Here is a 24,124-nt window from a genome sequence, read left to right on the forward strand (position 1 = left end):
GTGAATGTTTCTCATGAAAGTTGACCCCAGACAGGTCCACAGGATAACCTTTGCTAAGAAGGATAGATTCTTACCCCATGGAGAAGGCAGTTGGGTCAATTAAAGCTAAAATTGAAATAACAGAGAAATTGAAACTGTTTTCCAGGAAGCAATTAAAATATTATGTATGTACGAATATATCTTGTTAGGAACCACCAGCCTCGTCTCCACTCGCGCAGTTCTGCGAGGCGCGCAGAAACCGAGCGCGCATCGCACGGTTACTTTCTCGGGTAAGGGGCATGTACTTTTGACCGCTCCCTTGGTCTAAACTCCACACCTTCGCCCCGATTTCCATTTACAATGAAGTCTCCTGCTATCTAAGATAGACAAAACCGTAACACTCGGGCCAAACCAATGGGAGAGAGGCAGTCTACCCACACTTCAGGGGTCACTTTCAGGGCAGGGGTGGGACTAACGTCATTCCCCTTCGCCGAAGGAGGAGTTAGGGGTGGGGCTACGTCTGCGCACCAGAACGCTCAAGGCAGGTTTTGCGCATGCACACACGAAGCGCTCTCTAACTCCGCTTCCGGTGGGTGTTCGGTCGCGTGTTCCCGAGTCTGGAGAGTTGAGTTTAGCTTTAGTGAGGAAATCTGGCTTCAAGCAGGTAAGTGCCGTGGTGGTAATCTTCTGTGGTTTAATGGAACGCGAAAATGTGAACGATTCCTCAGTGTTCTTCTGATGTTTTCTAATGTCCGGAAACCTTGTTGAGTTCTGAGAACCAGGGAGACGGTTTGGAGAAGCTTAGGTTACCATGGCAACTGCCTGACACCATTTTGGGTCTTTGAGGATTTGGGGAGGTAGGACTTGAGTAACTACTACTCAGAATACAGAGTGGGTCGGATTCAGATTCAAGTGTGAGTTAAAGTTCGTGCTTCTAACCAAAGAATTGAATTTTAAAAGGCGTACCCTGACTTTAATATGAAGAAACAGGCTAATTGTTTAGAGAGCTAATGCAGTAAGCTGGCCTGAGTTTGCAGGTGTCATGAACTCGGATGGTGCTGTGGGAAATCAGAGAAGAGGGAAACTTGGAGAAATTCTGGGAGATGGTATGAAGGGCACGAATACTCGATTTTATACGGGAAATGAGGGAGAGGGACCCTAAGTATCTTGAGGTTTAAGTGCAAACTCACCTTGGCATGTCTCTACACACCGGATTCCAGTCATGCCGAGTAGTTTGGTGGTCTGTTTCCTAGAATATTGCTCTCACCTTTTTTTGTGACAGTAAGCAGATTACATAATTTCACTAAGCCTCCCGGTTTTTCAGCGTTAACGTGGAAGAAAATAATAGTACCTAGCTCAGGATTTGCTGTGGGGATTCGATTACATCATGTCTATGCCTGGTATATAGTAAGGGCCCAATAAATATTAGCTGTAACTCCTGTTCTTATTGTACTTGTCATATTATTTTGTTATTGTACATTATGCTGTTTCTTCCTCTAAACTCGAGGTTTTCTTTTTTTGAGGGCAATGTCCAATTTATCTTTGTATGTGTTTGAAATAGTAATGGTTCAGTCTTTTTGTTTTTGAATGGATTATTCATTTTGGCTGTTGCTGATACAATTAAAACCATTTTTCTTTACCTTGAAAGAGCCACCAGGTATGAAGAATTTTTCTGATCAAATGTTTTTTTTTTTTACCAGATAAAAAGATGGCTATTTTCTTTGCAACTCAAAAGCCTGTGGGTTAAGATATACAGAAAGTAACTGATATTCTCTGTAGTAGGTATGAGTAATTTCAGTGAAGAATTGGCAAGGCCTGTGACAAAGGATGGCCAGGTGAAAACGTCTGTGCTGTCTGGTACAGGAATGCATTTTCCCTGGCTTCAAAGTTATGTAGAAACTGTAGGTAAGTAAAATAATATAAAACCATTTTAACTTTAATGAGAGCAGGCGGTAAGATTCAATATTGTTAGAAAGTGAACAGCCACACTGGTTTAATTTTCACAATAAAAGTATGTGAGTTTTTTAAGGCTATAAACAAATGTAATCATAAGAAATAGATTCTCTTTTTTTAAAGAATCATTTGCCTTTGAAGTAATAGTAGATAGTCTGTGTTCCAGTAGATACACTTTTTCTCCCCCCAGCAATATTTACTGGGTTCTTTTTATCTTTGGCATTAGCTAAATATTAAAGATTCGTAGATGAAGAAGATATGACTTTTACCATTGAGAAGCATGTAACTAGGAAGTTTTCAAGAAGTTTTTGTTGAATTGCATTGAAAGTATTCCTAATAGAATTGATGTGTAATAGGTTTATTAGAAAAGAATATTACCCCTCTTTTTTTTTTGAGACAGAGTCTCACTATGTCACTTGGTAGAGTGCTATGGTGTCACAGCTCACAGCAACCTCAAACTCTTGGGCTTAAGTGATTCTCTTGCCTCACCGTCTCAAGTAGCTGGGACTACAGGCTTGCAGTTGTCATTTTTGTTTAGCAGGCATGGGCTAGGTTTGAACCTGCCAGCCTCAGTATATGTGGCTGGCACCCTAATCACTGAGCAACCGGCGCCGAGCCTCCCCTTCTTCTTCTTTTTTTTTTCTTTGCAGTTTTGGCCAGGGCTGGGCTTGAACCCACCGCCCCTGGTATATAGGGCTGGCGCCGTACTCCTTGAACCACAGGCACCGCCCAGCCCCTTCATTTTTTATAAATACAAGCAAATTTTTCTATGGGATAAATACCATATAAGAAATATAAAAGAAGCAGTTATCTGTATGATGGAGGGTTGGGTAGTATAGACCTGGCAGTACATTTGGACCAGCACTTTCCTTTTTTATTTATTTATTTTAATAGATTTAGGCGTTCAAGTGATTTTACTTGGATGGATCATACAGTGATGAAGTCAGAGTTTTTAAGTGTACCCCTGACATGAGTGGTGTACATTATATCTGATGGGTAATTGCTTATCCCTCCTGCTGCTTAGTTTTCAATGTCTATGATACCACTTTGTATGACCATATAGCCATCTTTTAGTTCCCACTTATAAGTAAAAAAATGTGGTATTTGTTTTTCCATTCCTGAGATAATTCTCTTAGGATAATGGTCTCCATTTCTAACCATGTTGCTGCAAAAGACATTATTTCATAAATAGCACTTTTATTGTCCTCAAATATGCCTTTCTTAGCCCAGCCATCTCTCCCCTTGTTTTGGCATTTTTAAATGAATTTAACTTGTGGTTTTTCTTTAATTCTAAATATAATATCTTATTTAATGATCTAAGTAAATTAATCTTAAGTAAATCTGTGTGTTAGCATTTTTAGATATGAAGAAACTGAATCTGAAAACTGGTGGTATCAGGAGACAAATATGGGTCTATCTGATCTTAAAACTTATAACCACTGAGGTGTATTTTAATAATGTGAATATATGTAAAGTGCCTAGCATAGAGCCTCATGCATAGTGGTATTGAAAAATAATAGTTCCTTTCCTCTTTTCATTGTATTTTTAGTAGACAAATGCACATGACTTAAGGCAGGTTTAAATTCATGATACTTCAGAGACAGTGCTACTTCACCTTACTAATAATCTAAATTTCCTGCCAGTTAAGGTATACCTGGGAGTGTTTCTGTCATAAGTATTCTATGGAGAGCTTGAGTCTGTAAGCAGTTAGGTTTAAAACCAGAATTTACATGCTTAGAAATGTTCCATATATTATAGATAGCCTTTTAAACTTATACTTTCTATCAGTAATGAGAAAATGCTTGCAAGTAATATTGACATTGTATTGGCAGTTAACCATAACAAGAAAACAAAATAGTCTAACAATTACTGTATTGATTTTTTTAAACTAAATTTTTATTAAATCATAACTGTATGCGTTTATGGGGTATAATGTGATGATTTGATATACAATGTACAATGCTTAAAATAACATAACCATCACCTCATTTACTTATTTTGGTGGTACGATATTTATAATGTACTCTTAGTTGTTTTGAAATGTACCCTTGCATTGTGCACATGAGGTGAGATCCCATCAAGTACCTTCCCTCCACTTGCCCCCCTCCTTTCTCCTTTTTCTTTGGATTATCTTTGTATTTTATCATTCATATGAATGTGTAAATGTTTATATATTCGTTTCATAGTAGTATTGAGTACATTGGATACTTTTTTTCCATTCTTGCGATATTTTACTGAGAAGAGTATGTTCCAGCTCCATCCAGGTAAACATAAAAGACGTAAAGTCTCTCACTTTCTTATGACTGCATAGTATTCCATGGTATACATATACCACAATTTGTTTATCTGTTCATGGGTTGATGGGCATTTAGGCTGCTTCCATGACTTGGCTATTGTGAATTGGGCTGCAGGAAACATTCTGGTGGAAATGTCTTTGTGGTAAAATCGTTTTTGTTCATCGGGGTAGATACCTAGTAATGGTATTGCAGGATCAAAAGGTAGATCAACTCTTACTTCCTTGAGAATTTTCCATACTTCTTTCCCAAAAGGCTGTATTAGTTTGCAGTCCCCCCAGATGTTTAGACCTGTTCCTTTCTCTCCACATCACCAACATCTGAAGTTTTGGGATTTTATGACGTGGGCTAATCTTACTGGAGTTAGATGATCTCTCAAAGTGGTTTTGATTTGCATTTCTCTGATAATTAAAGATGATGAGCATTTTTCATGTGTTTGTAAGCCATGTGCCTATTTTCTTGAGAAAAGTTTCTGTACAAGTCTCTTGCCCACAAGGAAAAGGGGTTGTTTGTTCTTTTCTTACTGATTAGTTTGAATTCTCTGTGTATTCTAGTTATCAGATCTTTGTCAGAAACTCTTCTCCCATTCTGAAGGCTGTCTGTTTGCTTTACTTACAGTGTCCTTAGCTGTGCAGAAGCTTTTTATCTTTATCAGATTCCAGTGATATATTTTTGGTCTTGCTTCAATTTCCAGGGACATCCTCCTCATAAAATATTTTCCCAGGCCAGTATCTTCAAGCATTTTCTCTGCACTCTCTTCTAGTATTTTTATAGTAAGTTTATATTTAAACTTAAGACATTTTCATGTCTTAAGTTTAAATCTTTTATCCAGTGAGAATCAATTTTTGTTAGTGGTGAAAGGTGAGGATCCAGTGTCAGTCATCTATAGGTCACTAGCCAGTTCTCCTAGCACCATTTGTTAAATAGGGTATCTTTCCCCCAATGTATGTTTTTGTAAGGCTTATAGAAGATCAAATGACGGTATGTACTTGGGTTCATCTCTTGGTTCTATTCTGTTCCATGTATCTACATCTCTATTTTTGTGTCAGTACTATGCTGTTTTGATCACTATAGATTTATAGTGTAATCTGAAGTCTGGTAACCTGATGCCTCCTGATTAGTTTTTATTTCTAAGTAATGCTTATTTGAGTTTTTTTCTGATTCCATATAAAACAAAGTACTGTTTCTTCAAGCTCTTTAAAGTATGACATTGGTGCTTTGATAGGGATTACATTAAATCTATAGATTGCTTTGGGTAGTATGGACATTTCAACAATGTTGATTCTTCCTAGCCACGAGTATGGTATGTTTTTCCATTAACATTTTCAGCTATTTCTTTTCTCAGGGTTTCATAGTTTTCATTATAGAGATCTTTCACATCCTTTGTTAGGCAAATTCCCAACTATTTCATCTTCTTTGGCACTACTGTAAAAGGTATAGAGTCCTTGACTATGTTTTCACTTTGACTATTGTTGGCATATATAAAAGCTACTCATTTGTAAGTATTGATTTTGTATCTTGAGACATTGCTGTATTCCTTGATCACTTCTAAGAGCTTTATATTTGAGTTCCTGGGGTTTTCCAGGTATAAAATCATGTCATCTGTGAAGAGTGAGAATTTGACCTTCTCTGACCCCATTTGAATACCTTTGATCTCATTCTCTTGCCTTATTGCATTGGCTAGGACTTCCATTACTATGTTGAATAGCAGTGGAGACAAAGGGCATCCTTGTCTAGTTCCAGATCTGAGTAGAAACGTTTTCAATTTTATTCCGTTCAATATGATAATTGGCTGTGGGTTTGTTGTAGATGGCTTCTATCAGTTTAAGAAATGACACTTCTTAGGCTATTTTGTTAAGTGTTCTAATTATGAAATGATGTTAGATATTATCAAAAGCTTTTTCTGCATTAATTGATAGAATCACATGGTCATTGCTTTTCATTTTATTTATGTGTTTTATTGTATTTATAGATTTAGGTATGTTGAACCAACCTTGTAACCCTGGTAAAAACTGACTCGATCCTGGTATATAATTTTTTTGATGTATCATTGAATTCTGTTTGGTAGGATCATATGGAGTATTTTTGCATCGATATTCATTAATGAATTGGTCTATAGTTTGCTTTCTTTGCTGGGTCCTTTCCTGGTTTGGCATTAAGGTGATATTTGCTTCATAGAATGTGATGGGGGGAGTCCTTCTTCTATGATTTGAAAAAGGTTATATAATATAGGTACTAGTTCTTCTTTGAAGGTTTAGTAGAATTCTGATGTGAAGCCATCTGTTCCTGGACTTTTCTTTTTTGGGAGATTTTGTATAGTCGATGCTATTTCAGTGCTTCAAACAGGTCTATTCAAAATTTCCAAATCTTTCTGGTTGAGTCTAGGGAAGATGGTATGCTTTCAGGTATTGGTTCATTTCCTCCAGATTATCATATTTCTGAGAATAGAATTTTTTATAATAATTATTGAGGATTTTTTGAATTTCTGTGGTATCTGCTGTTATTTCTCCTTTATCATTTCTGATTGACTTTATTAAAGATGTTACTTTTCTGTTTCTGATTAGGCTAGCCAAAGGTTTGTCAATTTTGTTAATCTTTTCAAGGAATCAACTTATTTTTGTTCATCTTCTGAATGATTCTTTTGTTTTCAATTTCATTTAGTTCTCCAAGTTTGGGTATTTCTTTTCTTCTCCTGGTTTGGGGTTGGATTGTTCTTCCTTTTCCAGTTGCTTGAGATGTCCCATTAGGTTGTTGACTTCCTCTCTTTTCTTGTTGAAGGCTTCTAATGCTGTAAATTTCCTTCTTAGGACTGCCTTTGCAGTATCCCACAGGTTTTGATTATTTGTGTCTTCATTCATTTTGTTCCAAAAATTTGATGATTTCCTTCTTAATCTTGTCTTTGATCCAATTGTTATTCAGCCTAAGATTATTTAATTTCCTTGACTTTGTTTGAGTAGGAAGATTTCTGTTGCTGTTGAGTTCAACTTTTATTCCATGATGGTCCAAGACAACACAAGGAATACTTTCTATTCTTTTAAATTTGTTGAGATTAGATTTGTGTCCTAAGATATGATCCATTTTGGCAGGTGATCTGTGGGCTGATGAGAAGAATGTGTATTCAGTTTTATTAGGATGAAATGTTCTATAAATGTCTGTTAAAAGTCCATTTGTTCTAGGGTCACATTTAAGTCTATTATTTCTTTGTTTAGTTACTTCTTGGAGGATCTATCCAGAACTGACAAAGGGGTGTTAAAATCACCAACTGTGATTGGAAGATAGTGCTGGAAGATATCCAATTGTTCCTATCTGTTAGGGTTTGCTTTATAAATTGAGGAGCATTTAGGTAGGGTGTAGAAATATTAAATATCAAAATCTCTTCATGTTGAGTGTTTCCTTTGACAAATATGTAGTGTCCATCCTTATCCATCCTAATCTTTATTGGTTTAAATCCTGTTGTATCTGCAAATAGTATTGCAACCACTACTTTTTTCTGATTTCCATTTGCCTGTATTAGATATCCATCCCTTCCCCTGAGTCTTTTTTTATCTTTTGAGGTAAGATAAGTCTCTTGTAGGGAACAGATACCTGGCCTGAGTTTTTGTATCCAGTCAGCCAACCTGTGCCTCCTCAGAGGATAATTCAAGCCATTCACATTAACTGAGAGAATTGATAGGTACAGTAGTGTCTTGATCATCATGTTTTTCAAAGGTCCAGTGTTTTTTTTTTTTTTTTTTTTATTGTTGGGGATTCATTGAGGGTACAATAAGCCAGGTTACACTGATTGCAATTGTTAGGTAAAGTCCCTCTTGCAATCATGTCTTGCCCCCATAAAGTGTGACACACACCGAGGCCCCACCCACCTCCCTCCTTCCCTCTTTCTGTTTCCTCCCCATAACCATAATTGTCATTAATTGTCCTCATATCAAAATTGAGTACATAGGATTCATGCTTCTCCATTCTTGTGATGCTTTACTAAGAATAATGTCTTCCACGTCCATCCAGGTTAATACGAAGGATGTAAAGTCTCCATTTTTTTAATGGCTGAATAGTATTCCATGGTATACATATACTACAGCTTGTTAATCCATTCCTGGGTTGGTGGGCATTTAGGCTGTTTCCACATTTTGGCGATTGTGGAATTGAGCTGCAATAAACAGTCTAGTACAAGTGTCCTTATGATAAAAGGATTTCTTTCCTTCTGGGTACATGCCCAGTAATGGGATTGCAGGATCAAATGGGAGGTCTAGGTTGAGTGCTTTGAGGTTTCTCCATACTTCCTTCCAGAAAGGTTGTACTAGTTTGCAGTCCCACCACCAGTGTAAAAGTGTTCTCTTCTCTCCACATCCACGCCAGCATCTGCAGTTTTGAAATTTTGTGATGTGGGCCATTCTCACTGGGGTTAGATGATATCTCAGGGTTGTTTTGATTTGCATTTCTCTGATATATAGAGATGATGAACATTTTTTCATGTGTTTGTTAGCCATTCGTCTGTCGTCTTAGAGAAAGTTCTATTCATGTCTCTTGCCCATTGATATAAGGGATTGTTGGCTTTTTTCATGTGGATTAATTTGAGTTCTCTATAGATCCTAGTTATCAAGCTTTTGTCTGATTGAAAATATGCAAATATCCTTTCCCATTGTGTAGGTTGTCTCTTTGCTTTGGTTATTGTGTCCTTAGCTGTACAGAAGCTTTTCAGTTTAATGAAGTCCCATTTGTTTATTTTTGTTGTTGTTGCAATTGCCATGGCAGTCTTCTTCATGAAGTCTTTCCCTAGGCCAATATCTTCCAGTGTTTTTCCTATGCTTTCTTGGAGGATTTTTATTGTTTCATGCCTTAAGTTTAAATCCTTTATCCATCTTGAATCAATTTTTGTGAGTGGGGAAAGGTGTGGGTCCACTTTCAGTCTTTTACATGTAGACATCCAGTTCTCCCAACACCATTTATTGAATAGGGAGTCTTCCCCCCAAGGTATGTTCTTGTTTGGTTTATCAAAGATTAGGTGGTTGTAAGATGTTAGTTTCATTTCTTGGTATTCAGTTCGATTCCAAGTGTCTATGTCTGTGTTTTTGTGCCAGTATCATGCGGTCTTGAGCACTATGGCTTTGTAGTACAGACTAAAATCTGGTATGCTGATGCCCCCAGCTTTATTTTTGTTACAGAGAACTGCCTTAGCTATACGGGGTTTTTTCCGGTTCCATACAAAACGCAGAATCATTTTTTCCAAATCTTGAAAGTACGATGTTGGTATTTTGATAGGAATGGCATTGAATAGGTAGATAGCTTTGGGAAGTAGAGACATTTTAACAATGTTGATTCTTCCCATCCATGAGCATGGTATGTTCTTCCATTTGTTAATATCCTCTGCTATTTCCTTTCTGAGGATTTCATAGTTTTCTTTATAGAGGTCCTTCACCTCCTTGTTAGGTATATTCCTAGGTATTTCATTTTCTTTGAGACTATGGTGAAGGGAGTTGTGTCCTTAATTAGCTTCTCATCTTGACTGTTATTGGTGTACACAAAGGCTACTGACTTGTGGGCATTGATTTTATATCCTGAAACATTACTGTATTTTTTGATGACTTCTAGGAGTCTTGTGGTTGAGTCTTTGGGGTTCTCTAAGTATAAGATCATGTCGTCAGCAAAGAGGGAGAGTTTGACCTCCTCTGCTCCCATTTGGATTCCCTTTATCTCCTTGTCTTGCCTAATTGTATTGGCTAGAACTTCCAGCACTACGTTGAACAGTAAAGGTGACAGAGGACAACCTTGTCTGGTTCCAGTTCTAAGAGGAAAAGCTTTGAGTTTTACTCCATTCAGTAAAATATTGGCTGTGGGTTTGTCATAGATAGCTTCAATCAGTTTTAGAAATGTGCCAGCTATACCTATACTCTTCAGTGTTCTAATTAGAAAAGGATGCTGGATTTTATCAAATGCTTTTTCTGCATCTTTTGAGAGGATCATGTGATCTTTATTTTTGCCTCTGTTAATATGGTGGATAACGTTTATAGACTTGCGTATGTTAAACCAGCCTTGCATCCCCGGGATGAAGCCTACTTGTTCATGATGAATGACTTTTGATGATAAGCTGTAATCTATTGGCTAGGATTTTGTTGAGAATTTTTGCATCTATATTCATGAGTGAGATTGGTCTGAAATTCTCCTTTTCGTTTGTGTCTTTTCCTGGTTTTGGTATCAGGATGATGTTTGCTTCATAGAACATGTTGGGGAAGATTCCTTCTTCCTCAATTTTTTGGAATAATTTCTGCAGTACAGGAATAAGCTCTTCCTTGAAGGTTTGATAGAATTCTGGAGTGAAGCCATCTGGAGCAGGGCATTTTTTGGTTGGAAGATTTTTTATTGTTTTTTTGATCTCAGTGCTTGAAATTGGTCTGTTCAGGAGCTCTATTTCTTCCTGGCTGAGTCTAGGGAGAGGGTGTGATTCCAAATATTGATCCATTTCTTTCACATTGTCAAATTTCTGGGCATAGAGTTTCTGGTAGTATTCAGAGATGATCTCTTGTATCTCTGTGGGATCAGTTGTTATTTCCCCTTTATCATTTCTGATTGAGGTTACTAGAGATTTTACTTTTCTATTCCTCGTTAGTCTGGCCAGTAGTTTATCTGTTTTACGTATTTTTTCAAAAAACCAACTCCTTGTTTCATTAATTTTCTGAATGATTCTTTTGTTTTCAATTTCATTGATCTCTGATTTAATTTTGGATATTTCTTTTCTTCTATTGAGTTTAGGCTTAGATTGTTCTTCTTTTTCCAATTCCATAGGATCTCTTGTGAGATTGTTGATGTGCTCTCTTTCTGTTTTTCAAATGTAGGCATCTAAAGCAATGAATTTTCCTCTCAAAACTGCTTTTGCAGTATCCCACAGGTTTTGGTAGCTTGTGTCTTCATTGTTGTTATGCTCAAGGAAGTTAATGATTTCCTGTTTTATTTCTTCCTTCACCCATCTGTTATTCAATAGAAGATTGTTTAGTTTCCACGCCTTTGGGTGGGGTCGAGCATTTTTGTTAGAGTTGAGTTCCACCTTTAGTGCCTTATGGTCTGAGAAGATACAAGGTAAAATTTCAATTCTTTTGATTCTGTTGATATTTGTTTTGTGTCCCAGGATATGATCGATTTTGGAGAATGTTCCATGGGGTGATGAGAAGAATGTATATTCTTTATCTTTGGGATGGAGTATTCTATATGCGTCTATGAAGCACAGTTGTTCTAGGGTCTCATTTAAGTCTCTTATATCCTTGTTTAATTTCTGTTTAGAGGATCTGTCCAGCTCTGTAAGAGGATTGTTAAGGTCCCCTGTTATTATGGTATTATCAGATATCATATTGCTCAGACTGAGTAAGGTCTGTTTCAAGAATCTGGGAGCATTTAAATTGGTTGCATAGATATTTAGAATTGAAATGTCTTCTTGTTGTAGTTTTCCCTTGACCAATATAAAGTGACCATCTTTGTCTTTTTTGACTTTAGTTGCTTTAAATCCACATGTATCTGAAAATAAGATTGCAACTCCTCTTTTCTTCTGAATTCCATTTGCCTGAAATAGTGTCTTCCAACCCTTGACTTGGAGCTTTAATTTGTCTTTTGAAGCCAGGTGTGTTTCTTGCAGACAGCAAATGGATGGCTTGTGTTTTTTAATCCAGTCAACCAATCTGTGTCCCTTCAGTGGGGAATTCAAGCCATTAACATTTATTGAGATAATTGATAAGTGTGGTAGTATTCTATTCCTCTTATTTTGTGAGAGTCCATTGCTTAGTTTTATCTTTTGCATCAGTGTGGAGGTTTGGTTCTGTCCTTTAATTTCTGAGTTCTTACTTTGCTGCTGATCCATTGTGGTGGTCAGTGTGCAGAACAGGTTGAAGTATTTCCTGTAGAGCTGGTCTTGTTGTGGCGAATTTCCTCAATGTTTGTATATCCGTAAATGATTTGATTTCTCCGTCAATTTTGAAGCTTAGCTTAGCAGGGTACAGAATTCTGGGCTGGAAATTGTTCTGTTTAAGTAGATTAAAGGTAGATGACCATTGTCTTCTTGCTTGGAAAGTTTCATTAGAGAAGTCTGCAGTCAATCTGATGGATTTGCCCCTGTAGGTCAACTGGCGCTTACTCCTGGCAGCTTGCAGAATCTTTTCTTTTGTCTTGACTTTGGACAGGTTCATCACAATGTGTCTTGGAGAAGCTGGGTTAGAGTTGAGGCGACCTGGGGTCCGATATCCCTCTGAAAGCAGTGTGTCAGAATCTTTGGTGATATTTGAGAAATTTTCTTTTATAATATTCTCTAGTATGGCTTCCATTCCTCTGGGGCATTCTTTTTCCCCTTCTGGAATTCCTATAACTCGTATGTTGGAACGCTTCTTAAAGTCCCATAATTCTGACAGTGAACGTTCTGCTCTCTCTCTTCTTTTCTGCCTCTTTGACTATCTGAGTTATCTCAAGAACTTTGTCTTCTACCTCTGAAATTCTTTCTTCTGCATGGTCTAACCTGTTGCTGATACTTTCCATTGCATCTTTAAGTTCCCTAATTGACTGTTTATTTCCTTCAGCTCTGCTATATCCTTTTTATATTCTTCATATCGTTCATCTCTTATTTGATTCTGTTTTTGGATTTCCTTTTGGTTATTTTCCACTTTATTAGCAGTTTCCTTCATTGTTTCCATCATTTCTTTCATTGTTTTCAACATGTGTATTCTAAATTCCCTTTCTGTCATTCCTAACATTTCTGTATAGGTGGAATCCTCTGCAGTAGCTACCTCATGGTCCCTTGGCGGTGTTGTTCTGGACTGGTTCTTTATGTTGCCTGGAGTTTTCTGCTGATTCTTCCTCATGGGTGATTTCTTTTATCTGTTTCCTTGCCCTAATCTTCCTTTCACTTCCTCTTGCTCTTTAAGTTCTCGTGCCTGTGGACTAAGGGTTACAGGACCAGAAGGGTGAGAAGGTTTAAGAGCAAAAAAGGGATGAAAGAAAGGAGGACCGAGTGATAAGAAAAAAAAAGAAAAATAGAGAAAGGAGAGGGGGTGGGTAAAAGGAATATTGACAAAAAGAAGAGAGGCACAGAAAGAGGTTGACAGAGCAATATAGGTGTACAGTAGGGTACTTTGATACAACCTTAAAAAAAAAACCACCTTGTGGGGGTGCCCAGTTGGGTGGTTCCCTTGAGGTCAGCAGCTCTTTGCTAACCTGATCAGACACAGTACCCCACCTCCACCAAGTAGAGAGGAAAGACAAAAATGCTTGTCTGGCAAAACCAAATAATAGCGGTAGAAACACCAACAAAAATGAAGTTCTAATTATTGAAATAGGCAGCAATGGGAAATTATAATTAAACTAGAAAAATTAAGAAAGAAATGGAATCTATATGGAAAATGTTGAACGTAAAAAACAAAACAACAATCAACAACATCAAAATAAACAAAAAAAACAACCAAACCAAAAAAAAAAAAAAAAACCACAACTAGAAACAAAGCAGTATGTATATGTTACTGAATATTTTCTTGGCAACACGTGGTCTTCTGGGGTATGAGATGTTAATGACAGTTCTGATACGACTGGAGGCTGCCAGTTTCTCAAACCCCAGCAGGTAGACACCCTAAATCTGTCTTCAGCCCACTTAAAAGTCACTTTGAACTTGTTCATTTACTGAGCAGAAGCTTTCTCAGGGAAGTGCTTGTCGCTGGAATCACTGCTGAAGTGGCTATCCACTTACCCTGTGTGTCAAAACTGGTCTCCCTTTGCCCCCGATGGTTAGGGCTGCAAGGCGGCTCAGACCCCGCCCTTAGTCTACTTTGTTGCTGGGTTACCAGCTCCCACCCAATTCCACCTCTGCAACCCTGAGGGCGGAGCTTGCCGGGGCAGATCGCTCACAATGGCTGCCTCTGACCCAGAGCCAAACACTATTAGCTCCGTCTGGCTCAGCGGCTCAGACTGGGGCCCTAGACAAAGGCCAAAGTTCTCCGCACTCCCGCTCAGGCCCTCCCCAAGGCAATTCAGCTGAGTGCCAAGTCCAAAGACACCAAAACAGTTCACAGGTAAGGCCTTTCTGTTTGCAGTCTCGCTGCTACTGAACTTACAGTTGCGGGCCTGTTTAGATGGATTGAACACACGCGACCACTTGCCGGTTTTCCACTGTTTTAGTCCTCCTCTTGGGGTCCAGAAGTCTCTTGCTGACTCCCTGTATCCTCTCAGGGGTGATGATAGGCAGATCCCACCAGCCAGAGGTGCCTGGAGTCCTATATCCGCAGACTGACGGTGCCCAGATGCAAGGATGCTGTTACTCGGCTGCCATCTTGCTCCGCTTCCCCCCAGTGTTTTTTTTAATTTTTTCACCATTGTGGAGTCCAGGTGTGGTTTGATAAATTCTGGTAGACCATTGTGCTGGTCATTATGGAAAATGGTTTTGAGTATTTCCTGGAGAGCTGGTTTAGTTATTGCAAATTTCCTCAACATGTATATGTCAGTAAAGTATTTGATTTCTCCATAACAAATGAAACTCAGTTTAGCTGGATCCTGGGCTGATAGTTGTTTTGTTTTAGGAGATTGAAGGTTGAAGACTATCCTCTTCTGGCTTGAAAAGTTTCTAATGTTTCTCCCTTTGTAGGTAATGCTTTTCTTATGGATGGCTGCTTTCAGAATTTTCCCCTTCATGGTAACTTTGGCAAAGTTCATTACAATATGTCTAGAAGATGTTTTATTTGGATTGAGTTGTGCTGGAGTTCTGAAACTGTCTACTATCTGAAATTCTGTATCTCTTGCAATGCGTGGGAAATTCTCCTCCATAATCTCTTGGAGTAGTGCATCCGTACCTTTAGGAACATCCTCTTCTCCTTCAGGAATTCCTAATAAATCATATGTTTGATCTTTTGGAATGGTCCCACAGCTCTCTCAGGGAAGGATCAGTCTTTGCTTTCCATTTCTCTGCCTCTTTGATTGAGATTGTTCAAAAGCTTTGTCTTCAATTTCAGAGATCCTTTCTTTTGCCTGCTGAACTCTGTTACTGGATTCTACTGTATCTGCTATCTCTTTTCTCATAATGTTCATGTCCTTCGTGATTTTATCTTTTTATTTATTAATTTCTTGAAACAATTTTTGAACTACTGTTTGGATTTCTATTTGCATCTTTTCCTCCATTCTATTCATTTTATTTGCCATTCATATTCTGAATTCTATTTCTGACAGTTGATCCATTTGTCTATTAGTGGCATCTTCTGATGTATCTCCTTTGTCATTCCTTGGGGAAGTTGACCTACTTTTATTCATGTTGGCAGAGTTCTTCTTTTGGTTCTGCTGGTTCTGTCCCATGATTATTTTCACAGTTTGGCTAGTAAAACTGGTAGGGTGAGATTAGATTGAGGGCCTCTGGAAGTGGAGTTAACCCCATTTATCAATGAGCTGGCACTGGTGATTGTGGCTTTCCCCCTACAGCTTTAGAAAGGTCCCTTTCAGAGCTGCCGCCAGAGACTTGAGGACCTGCTTGGTGTGATAGTGCTAGCAGGCTGTGTCTTGTAGTCAGCCAGCCTCTATCCTATCCTAATGAGTTGTGGTATCAGGCTGAAATCTCAGCTGGGGAGAGATACAAGCAATTGTGGCTCCCTTCTCCCCACTAGCAACAGTTGGAGGAGGTGAATCAGCCCCTCCTGCTACAAAACAAGCACTGTCAACCTTGGAGTGTCCCTGAGTGGACAGCCCAGGTCAAGAGTTCTCGTCTGGTTGTCCTGGACAGTACATTCACTGCTCAATAGGATAGTGTCTTCAGTGGCCTGATATTAGGGATCCACAGGCAGTTCCCTCCTGAAAACCCGAGGAGTAGGAGTCTGGTTCCCTTCAGTCAGCAATAGTGTTGTTAGGGTGCACCCTGCCAAAGAGTATGTCTGGAGGTGTCAGCACTTCTACCCCCTGCCGAAAGTGCTGCCAGCAACTACATGCTTTTTTCCCATGGGGCAGAGGGGAGCCAGCATCTCCTCCCTCGCCACTTACCTCCCTGGCAACCCTGAGGTGCTGAAGCCCAGTTCCCTCCAATGGCAAACAGGATCAGGAGAGTGCACCTCCAGATTCAGACCAGAGCCATCAGGCCTCCTCCTGCTACTGTGCACCTGCGCGTTTCTCTCTGCTTCACAGTCAGTGCCCCTGCACACTGCCGCAGGCAACTCGGGCTTCAGCCCAGTTCCCTCCTGTGAGTAATGGGCTCAGTAGAGTGTACTTCCAAAGTCTGACCCAGGGCATAAGCAACTCCACCATTGGGCATATCTCTCTCTCTCCTGCATGTCCCTCTCCCCGTGCCTCCCAACTTCCACTCAAGTCACTGTTTCCACGCCTCTCATGGAATTGCCACTCTGGGCTCTGCAGGGGTCAGGCCTACAGTCCACCAAGTGAGGTGGGTAGGGTGGACTGGGAGTTCAGAATTTCAGGGAAAATACTTGTTCAATTTTATGTCTGGTAGGATGATTCCTAGACTCACAAGTGGGACCTCCCTGGAGAAGGAGGCCTGGTGTCAGTGGCTCTTTCCCGTGGGATAAAATAAGAGGTCATTGGCTCCCTGCTCTCTTGCAGAGAGCACGCAGTGATCCTCTCTCTTGGGGGAGGGGTCTCTGATACTCTTGGAGATGAGCTTTGTACCTGGAATTTGTTTTCTTGGTCTTGCAGCTTGCCTCTGCAGATATGATGTGCACTTATCTGTCTTTCTTAGCTTAGCTCCTCACCTTCAGTTTCATTGAGTCTGTTCTGTCTGTTATCACTCTTTCGGGACAGGAGCCTCTGTCATCAGCCATCTTACTTTCTTCCCTTACTGTATTTATTACATTTTATTTTAATTTAATTTTACTTTATTTTATTTTTTTGCTGGTAGATATCTTTGGCATTTTGAAGGGCATACCTGGTATGTCTCTTAGAATAAGCAATCAGGGCAGTCTGAATTAAAGGTGTCTGCTGAGCATATAGAACAGTGGTTGGCACACAGTAGTGCTCAAAAAATATTTGTTGACCAATTGACATGTTTCCAGATTCAAGCAGTTGCATTAGAAATTACGTTGAATCTGGTTCTTTATTATACCTTTCATTCCATGTAAAAGTTTATTTTCCTTCAAAATTTTTATTCTTAAAGTTATTGGCATCAGGTAAGATTATCTTTTGTTTACTAGAGAATGAAATGAGAGATTTTCCTGAGGTAACTAGGCTTAATTGGAAAACAGGTGGGATATTTTCTAAGGATTTAGGTGTAGTTGTCTAAAGTCAATTTATAGTTTGAGCTTTGAAGGCTTGAGAATAGAAGGGAGCTTAGTCTGAAAACAAACCTCCTTTTGGTAAATAAATGTTTTAAGGACAAAGCATTTTTTTAGTTTTCTAGGCTTGCTGCCCAATGCTGCTACTGATCCTGAGCAACTTGTATGTAGATCTTGTAAAATGTGGATTCTGACTTAGAGAGCTGGGTAAGGCTTAGTATTCTGCATTTCTAATGCGCTTGCAGGCCAGGTGGTACACACGCTTCTAGTTCCAGGACTGAGAACCAAGGTCTCCAGGTGATTTGTATGTACTTTTTAAAAAGTCTGACATTATGAGTCTTTAACCTTTTTCACTTGCTTATATCCTACATTTTTTAGAAATTGTGTGCTGCCTTACACAGTTTTAAGGTATCACCTAAAATATTAAGTTTAAAGTTGCAAGAGAGATAATTTCCAGCACATGTTGGAATTTTTTAATGAAATTATTGTATTACTTTAAAAGATATATCTGATGGAATCTAAATAGCACGAGTATAGCATAGGGGTACAATTCTTTCTATTACTCATTTAAAAAATTTATGAAAAAGCTTTTCTTTTTTTTTCTTTTTTGTGGTTTTTGGCCGGGGCTGGGTTTGAACCCGCCACTTCCGGCATATGGGACCAGTGCCCTACTCCTCGAGCCACAGGCGCTGCCCTATGAAAAAGCTTTTAATAGATGGAAATTTTATATTGTTCCTTTTTCTGTTGTACTTCTTGCATTAAAAATATGTACATACATTTGCAGTTAATTTTTGTTAATATCCTGTAAGTTTTTTTTTTAAATTATAATGGTGTCTCAACCCAGAAGAAATTATAATTCTTTTTTTTTTTTTTTTGAGACAGAGTCTCACTATGTCACCCTTAGTAGGTGCCTTGGCATCACAGCTCACAGTAACCTCTAACTCCTGCACTTAAGCAATTCTCTTGCCTCAGCCTCCCAAGTAGCTTGGACTATAGGCGCCCACCACAACACCCAGCTATTTTTTTTTTTTGTTTGTAGTTGTCATTGTTCTTTGGTAGGCCCAGGCTGAGGTTCGAACCCGCCAGCTCCAGGGTATATGACTGGAGCCCTAGCTGCTGAGCTACAGGTGCTGAGCCTATCCTATAAGTTTTTAAGAATTAAAATTTCTGGCTTGGTGCCATAGCACAGTGGTTACGGTGCCAGCCACATACACTGAGGTTGGCGGGTTTGAACCCGGCCAGGGCCAGCTGAACAACAATGACAACTGCAACAAAAAAATAGCTTGGTGTCGTGACAGGCACCCGTAGTCCCAGCTACTTAGGAGGCTAAGGCAAGAGAATCACTTAAACCCAAGAGTTAGAGGTTGCTATGAGCTGTGATGCCACGGCACTCTACTGAGGGTGACATAGTGAGACTGTCTCAAACACAAAAAAGAATTAAAATTTCTTCTGGGTTGAGACACCGTTATAATTAATAGTTGCACTCAGCTGATCAAAATAGCATGGTCTGAGAGTGGTGGCTCATGACTATAATGGCACTTTGGGAAGTCAAGGCAGGATGATTGCTTGAGGCCAGGAGTTCGAGACCAGCCTGGGCAATATATGGAAACACCCATCTCTACAAAAAGTAAAAAAAATTAGGCGGGCATAATGGAGTGCACTGTTAGTCCTAGCTACTCACTTGAGCCCAGGAGTTCAAGGTTGTAATGAACTATGATCACACCACTGCACTTAAGCCTAGGTGACAGACTAACACCCTGTCACTCTAGTCAGTGAATTTTAAAAGTATTACTACATTTGAAGTATTAAAAATAAATTTTTATTTTTCTATCTCAGTAAAATATAAATGGTTCTCTTATCAATTTTTCCCAGTCACTTTGTATATTTATGGGTGTGTATTTTGTATTTCTAGAACAAGAAAAGATTTAGCAGCAGTTCTATTATATTTTGTTTTAACTGATAGAAAATTCTGAAACCTCTGTCACATAAGTAAGTAGAAGGCAGTAAATGGAATTTAATTATAGCCGTGTATCAGGTCCTTGAAATTTTTCTAAATTATTCATGAAAATTACATAGTGATCTATTATAAAAAATTATTATAATTGCAATTATTATAGTAGGAAAGAATATATAAGGATGTCAAAGATCTTCAAGTTTGTTGTTTTAAAAGTATCTTTGTATAGTACTGATTGGTCTTTGCATACTTGAAGGGGTAGGGTGCCCAGTTGGCCCAGTTGGTGGTTTGTGGGGGAGACAAAAGGGTAGTACAACCCGTCACTCAGGTAGTGGTGCTGTCACAAAGCCCAAATACTCTCTTTCTTTTTTTTTTTTTTTTGAGACAGAGTCTCACTTTGTCACCCTTAGGTAGAGGGCCGTGGCGTCAAAGCTCACAGCAACCTAAAACTCTAGGGCTCAAGTGATTCTCTTGCCTCAACCTCCAAAGTAGCTGGGACTATAGGAGCCTGCCACCAACACCTGGTTAACTTTTAGAGACTGGGTCTTGCTCTTCTTGCTCAGGCTGGTCTTGAACTCGTGAGCTCAGGCAATCCACCGTCTCAGCCTTCCAGTGTGCTAGAATTACAGGTGTGAGCCACCACACCCTGCCTAAGTGCAAATATTCTTAATACTTTAGAGACATAGATGCTAATGTCTATAACTATTTTAATCTCATTTGTATTTAATATCATTGAGTTGTTAGGAACTTAGTCTTTAAAAAATAAAAGCCCATCTGAGATTTTCAGAATATTGGTAGGTAATAAAGACCATGCTTGCCTAGAAGGACCCTTGTGATTTTCATACATTCTAAAATACCTGGCACTGTGCTTTGGGGGCTTTTTTGAGAGATTCTTGCCAAGTTTGTTTAGCATAAGGATGAAAGGATAATTGAATCAGATTGGAAGAGTCTCGTGACTTTAGAAGCCCAAGAATATCAAATTAGATATATTTCCTTTTATTTGCCAAAAATAGTTAATATAATGTGGAATGGTTCATTTCAGTTGAAGCTGGTTTCAACATTGGGGGTTGGCTGGGTCAAGTAATACCTACTGTTTACTTGTTAAAACTTCTGTTTATCAGAAGGTAAAGTTTTTGAATAGTTGAATTGGAATCACTATGGATAAAAAGACTCTACGCTTTTCATTTTTATAGTGATTGGAGGAAAAAAAAAGAAGGATTTTTCCCAGACAACAAGTTCTTGTTTAAGTTTTATCCAAGAAGCTCTGTTGAAGCACCAGTGGCAGCGGGCTGCGGAGTACATGTACAGTTATTTCCAGACCTTGGAGACTACAGATGGCCACAACAGACAGACTATACCTGAGGTAAACAGTGTGATTTGCTGGAAGAAATGATAGTGTCCCAGGAGTTGCTGCCTCTAGTTGCACCCAAAATGGCTTTTGCAGGATCTCAAATTAATTTTGGTAAAAGCTACTAAAAGTAATTGTGGGGGAAGAGTTTGCATTGGGGCATTTTTTGCCCTTCTTTTTACCTGTTATTTTACAGGAGACAAAGTGTTTGAACTCTGAACTCTCAGATTTTCTAATGTTTATTCATTCATGCCAATAATTCTTCCTTTTTTCTCCTGTGTCATTATTTTTCCTTCTTAATGAGATGTTTCTCAATGCATTATCACATGAAGATTATGTTATTTCTTCTGTCTTAAAATTATCTCTTGCTCCATAGGTAGGGCCCCATTTTTTCACTCTCCCTTTTACCACAACTTCTTGAAGAGAGAAGTTCCAACCCGAATCATTCCAACCCGAATGATTTTTTGTTTGTTTGTTTTATTGAGACATAACTAACACATCATATAATTCATCTAAATCATAGGTTTCAATTCTTTTTAATATATTCACAGAGTTGTGCAACTTTTACCACATTCTAAATGCAGAACATTTTTGTATCCCACAAAATAGAAACCCTGCATCCACTTGCATTCTTTCCCGATTCTTCTCCCCAAATGCCAGATGCTAGCAGCTGCAAATCTATTACTTTTTATTCTGAACATTTCATATAAGTGGAATCATCCAATAGGTGCCTTTTGTGAATGGCTTCCTTCACTTAGCATATTGCTTTGAGGTTTATCTATGTTCCAGTGTATGTAGTATTTCATTCCTTTGTACTGCCAAGTAATATCCCATTATATGGGTGTACCACATTTTATGTATTCATCCATCAGTTGTTAGATGTTTAGCTTGTTGCTACTTTTTGGTTATTATGAATAATATAGATGTTTATTTTAATTTCTTTTTGGGCCTATAACTAGGAGTGGACTTGCTGGGTCATATGGTAACTATGTTTAACCTTTTGAGAAACTACCAAATGATTTCCTAAGTGGCCACACCATTTATATTGCTACCAGCAATATTTTAGGGTCCCAGATTTTCCATATCCTTGCCAACATTTGTTACTGTCAATCTCTTTGATTATAGCCGTTCTTGTGGTTGTGAAGTGGGAGTGGGATCTTATCTTGGTTATGATTTGTATTTCCATGAGGACTTATGATGCTGAGTGAGCCCTTTTTTTTTTTTTGTAGAGACAGAGTCTCACTTTACCACCTTTGGTAGAGTGCCATGATGTCACAGGACTCACAGCAACCTCTAGCTCTTGGGCTTCCGCGATTCTCCTGCCTCAGCCTCCTGAGCAGCTGGGACTACAGGCGCCTGCCACAACGCCTGGCTATTTTTTGGTTGCAGTTCAGCCAGGGCTGGGTTTGAACCTGCCACCCTTGGTATATGGGGCCGGCGCCCTACTTACTGAGCCACAGGTGCCACCCGGCTGAGTGAGCCTTTTAAAAAATAAGTTAGATCATGTCACTCCTCTGCTGAAAGCATTGTAGTAGATTCCTGTTTCACTCAGAGCATAGGCTGAAGTTCGCATAATTGCCTGTGTAATAAGTTCTTTTTTTTTTTTTTGTAATAAGTTCTTATATGATGTGTTCACTTTCTATCCTCATTTGCCCTCTCTGACCTCATCTCTTATTATAGGTTAGTCCAAAAATCTGAAATACAGATGCTGCAAAATCTGTTTGAGTGCTAACATGAGATAGTGACACCTTTACTTTCTAATGGTTCGATGTACACAAATTTTGTTTCATGTACAAAATTATTCAAAATATTACCTGAAGGTAATTTTATACAAGGTGTATATGAAACAGATTAATTTCATTTTAGACTTGGGGCCCATCCCTAATCTTATTATGTATATGCAAATATTTTTAAAAATCCTAAATAATCTGAAAACTGAAACACTTCTGACCCCAAGCATTTTGGATAAGAGATACTCCACCTGCACTCTTGCACTTGTTCTCTCTTCTCCATCCTCACTGGTCTCTTTGTTCTTACTTGAATAGGTCAGGTGTATTCCTGCCTAAGTCTCTTTGCTGTGTTTCCTTTACTTGGAAAGCTATTTCTTTAGCTACCACTATGGCTGCCCTCCTTCAAGGCCCCCTGACTATTTAAAGTTGCAACTGCATTACTGCCCCTCCCACACACTTTCTGACTGGTAGTCCTGACCTTTTTATCCTGCTCTATTATTATGTTTCTTGGTTATTCTCTGTCTCTCCACATAGAACATAAATTTCATAGAGCAGGGATGAAACAGTACCTAGCATATACTATTACACTTATTTCGTAAAAGACAATTTAGCATGTAAATATCTCAGATAGCTTTTACTAATACAGTAACCATTGCATCAATTAGTTCTCTAATAAAACTAACAAAAAAATTTGTTTAACCATTGATTGAAAATTTGGTTTATGGGCTCAAGTTACAGACAATTGTAAAACATTGAATCAGGTATAGACACTTTTTGTCCAGATTTTGTTTTGAAAATAATAGAATTGGATCAGTGGTTTTCAGGCACTTGTGTGGCTCTTTTTGAATCGTAGGGCTTTTGAGGAAAATACAGATTTCTGTACTCCATCCCAGTCCTGCTGGATCTGAATACTTAGATTCTATTTGTTTTTAACAGGTATCCCTTGTAATTCTTATTTACAACTGGGTTTAAGAAGAACTATAACTATAAACTAATAACTATAAACTCTCCAGGTTTTCTTTAAGCTCCCAAATACTGTAGTTTGTTCTTCAGCAAGTGAAATCCTGATCTCTCTGGGTTGGGAAGAAGAGTATTATCATGATAACAAATGATAATATGTATATAATACGTCATTATACCACTGACAGTGTTTTGTATGTGTATATGCCCAGAACCAATATGTCTGGTCACAGAAAGAATTGACTTAAACTTCACTTTAGTTTACTTTCAAATTGAAACTACTGAAGTACTTTAAATTGAGATGAAGGAAATAGGGATTTGCTCCTGTGAAAAAAGGGGAGTTATAAGGTCGTCACCAAAGTTTTGCTGATCTGAGGAGAACTTTTTTTTATTAAAATTTTTTCGTAGCTGATGAAAATTCTTAAATTGATATTCTAGATGTAGAATAAATATAGCTAATAGTTCTAGAGTTTGATGAGATTTTAGGAAGCATCTAGTTTGTTGATCTTATTTTGCAAATGATAAAGATGAGCCTGAGATCAGAGAAGAAGCCAATGTTACTAAAACCCAAATTTTCTGACTTTAATATTCTCCTTCCTATACTAATTAAAAAAACTTGTATTCAGGCCATGCACGGTGACTCACGCCTGTTATCCCAGCACTTGGGAGGCAGAGGCAGGTGGATTGCT

General features: G+C 38.5%; 1 protein-coding gene across 7 annotated transcripts in view; it reads left to right on the forward strand.

Moving 5' to 3' along the window:
* The first annotated feature begins 553 nt into the window (after positions 1 to 553).
* Positions 554 to 24,124, forward strand: part of TAF1A (TATA-box binding protein associated factor, RNA polymerase I subunit A) — a 64,914-nt gene continuing 41,343 nt past the window's right edge. For 4 of the 7 annotated variants that reach the window (XM_053606917.1, XM_053606920.1, XM_053606923.1 and 1 more), the window contains exons 1-3: positions 563 to 643; positions 1,680 to 1,884; positions 20,591 to 20,760. In XM_053606917.1, the coding sequence (XP_053462892.1) occupies positions 1,764 to 1,884; positions 20,591 to 20,760 (291 nt within the window). In that variant the 5' untranslated portion in view covers positions 563 to 643; positions 1,680 to 1,763. Of the gene's footprint in view, positions 644 to 1,679; positions 1,885 to 20,590; positions 20,761 to 24,124 lie in introns of all 7 variants that reach the window. The other 3 variants (XM_053606918.1, XM_053606919.1, XM_053606924.1) reach the window with 3 other exon arrangements.

The sequence above is a fragment of the Nycticebus coucang genome, chromosome 10, assembly GCF_027406575.1.
Source record: "Nycticebus coucang isolate mNycCou1 chromosome 10, mNycCou1.pri, whole genome shotgun sequence".
NCBI lineage: Eukaryota > Metazoa > Chordata > Mammalia > Primates > Lorisidae > Nycticebus > Nycticebus coucang.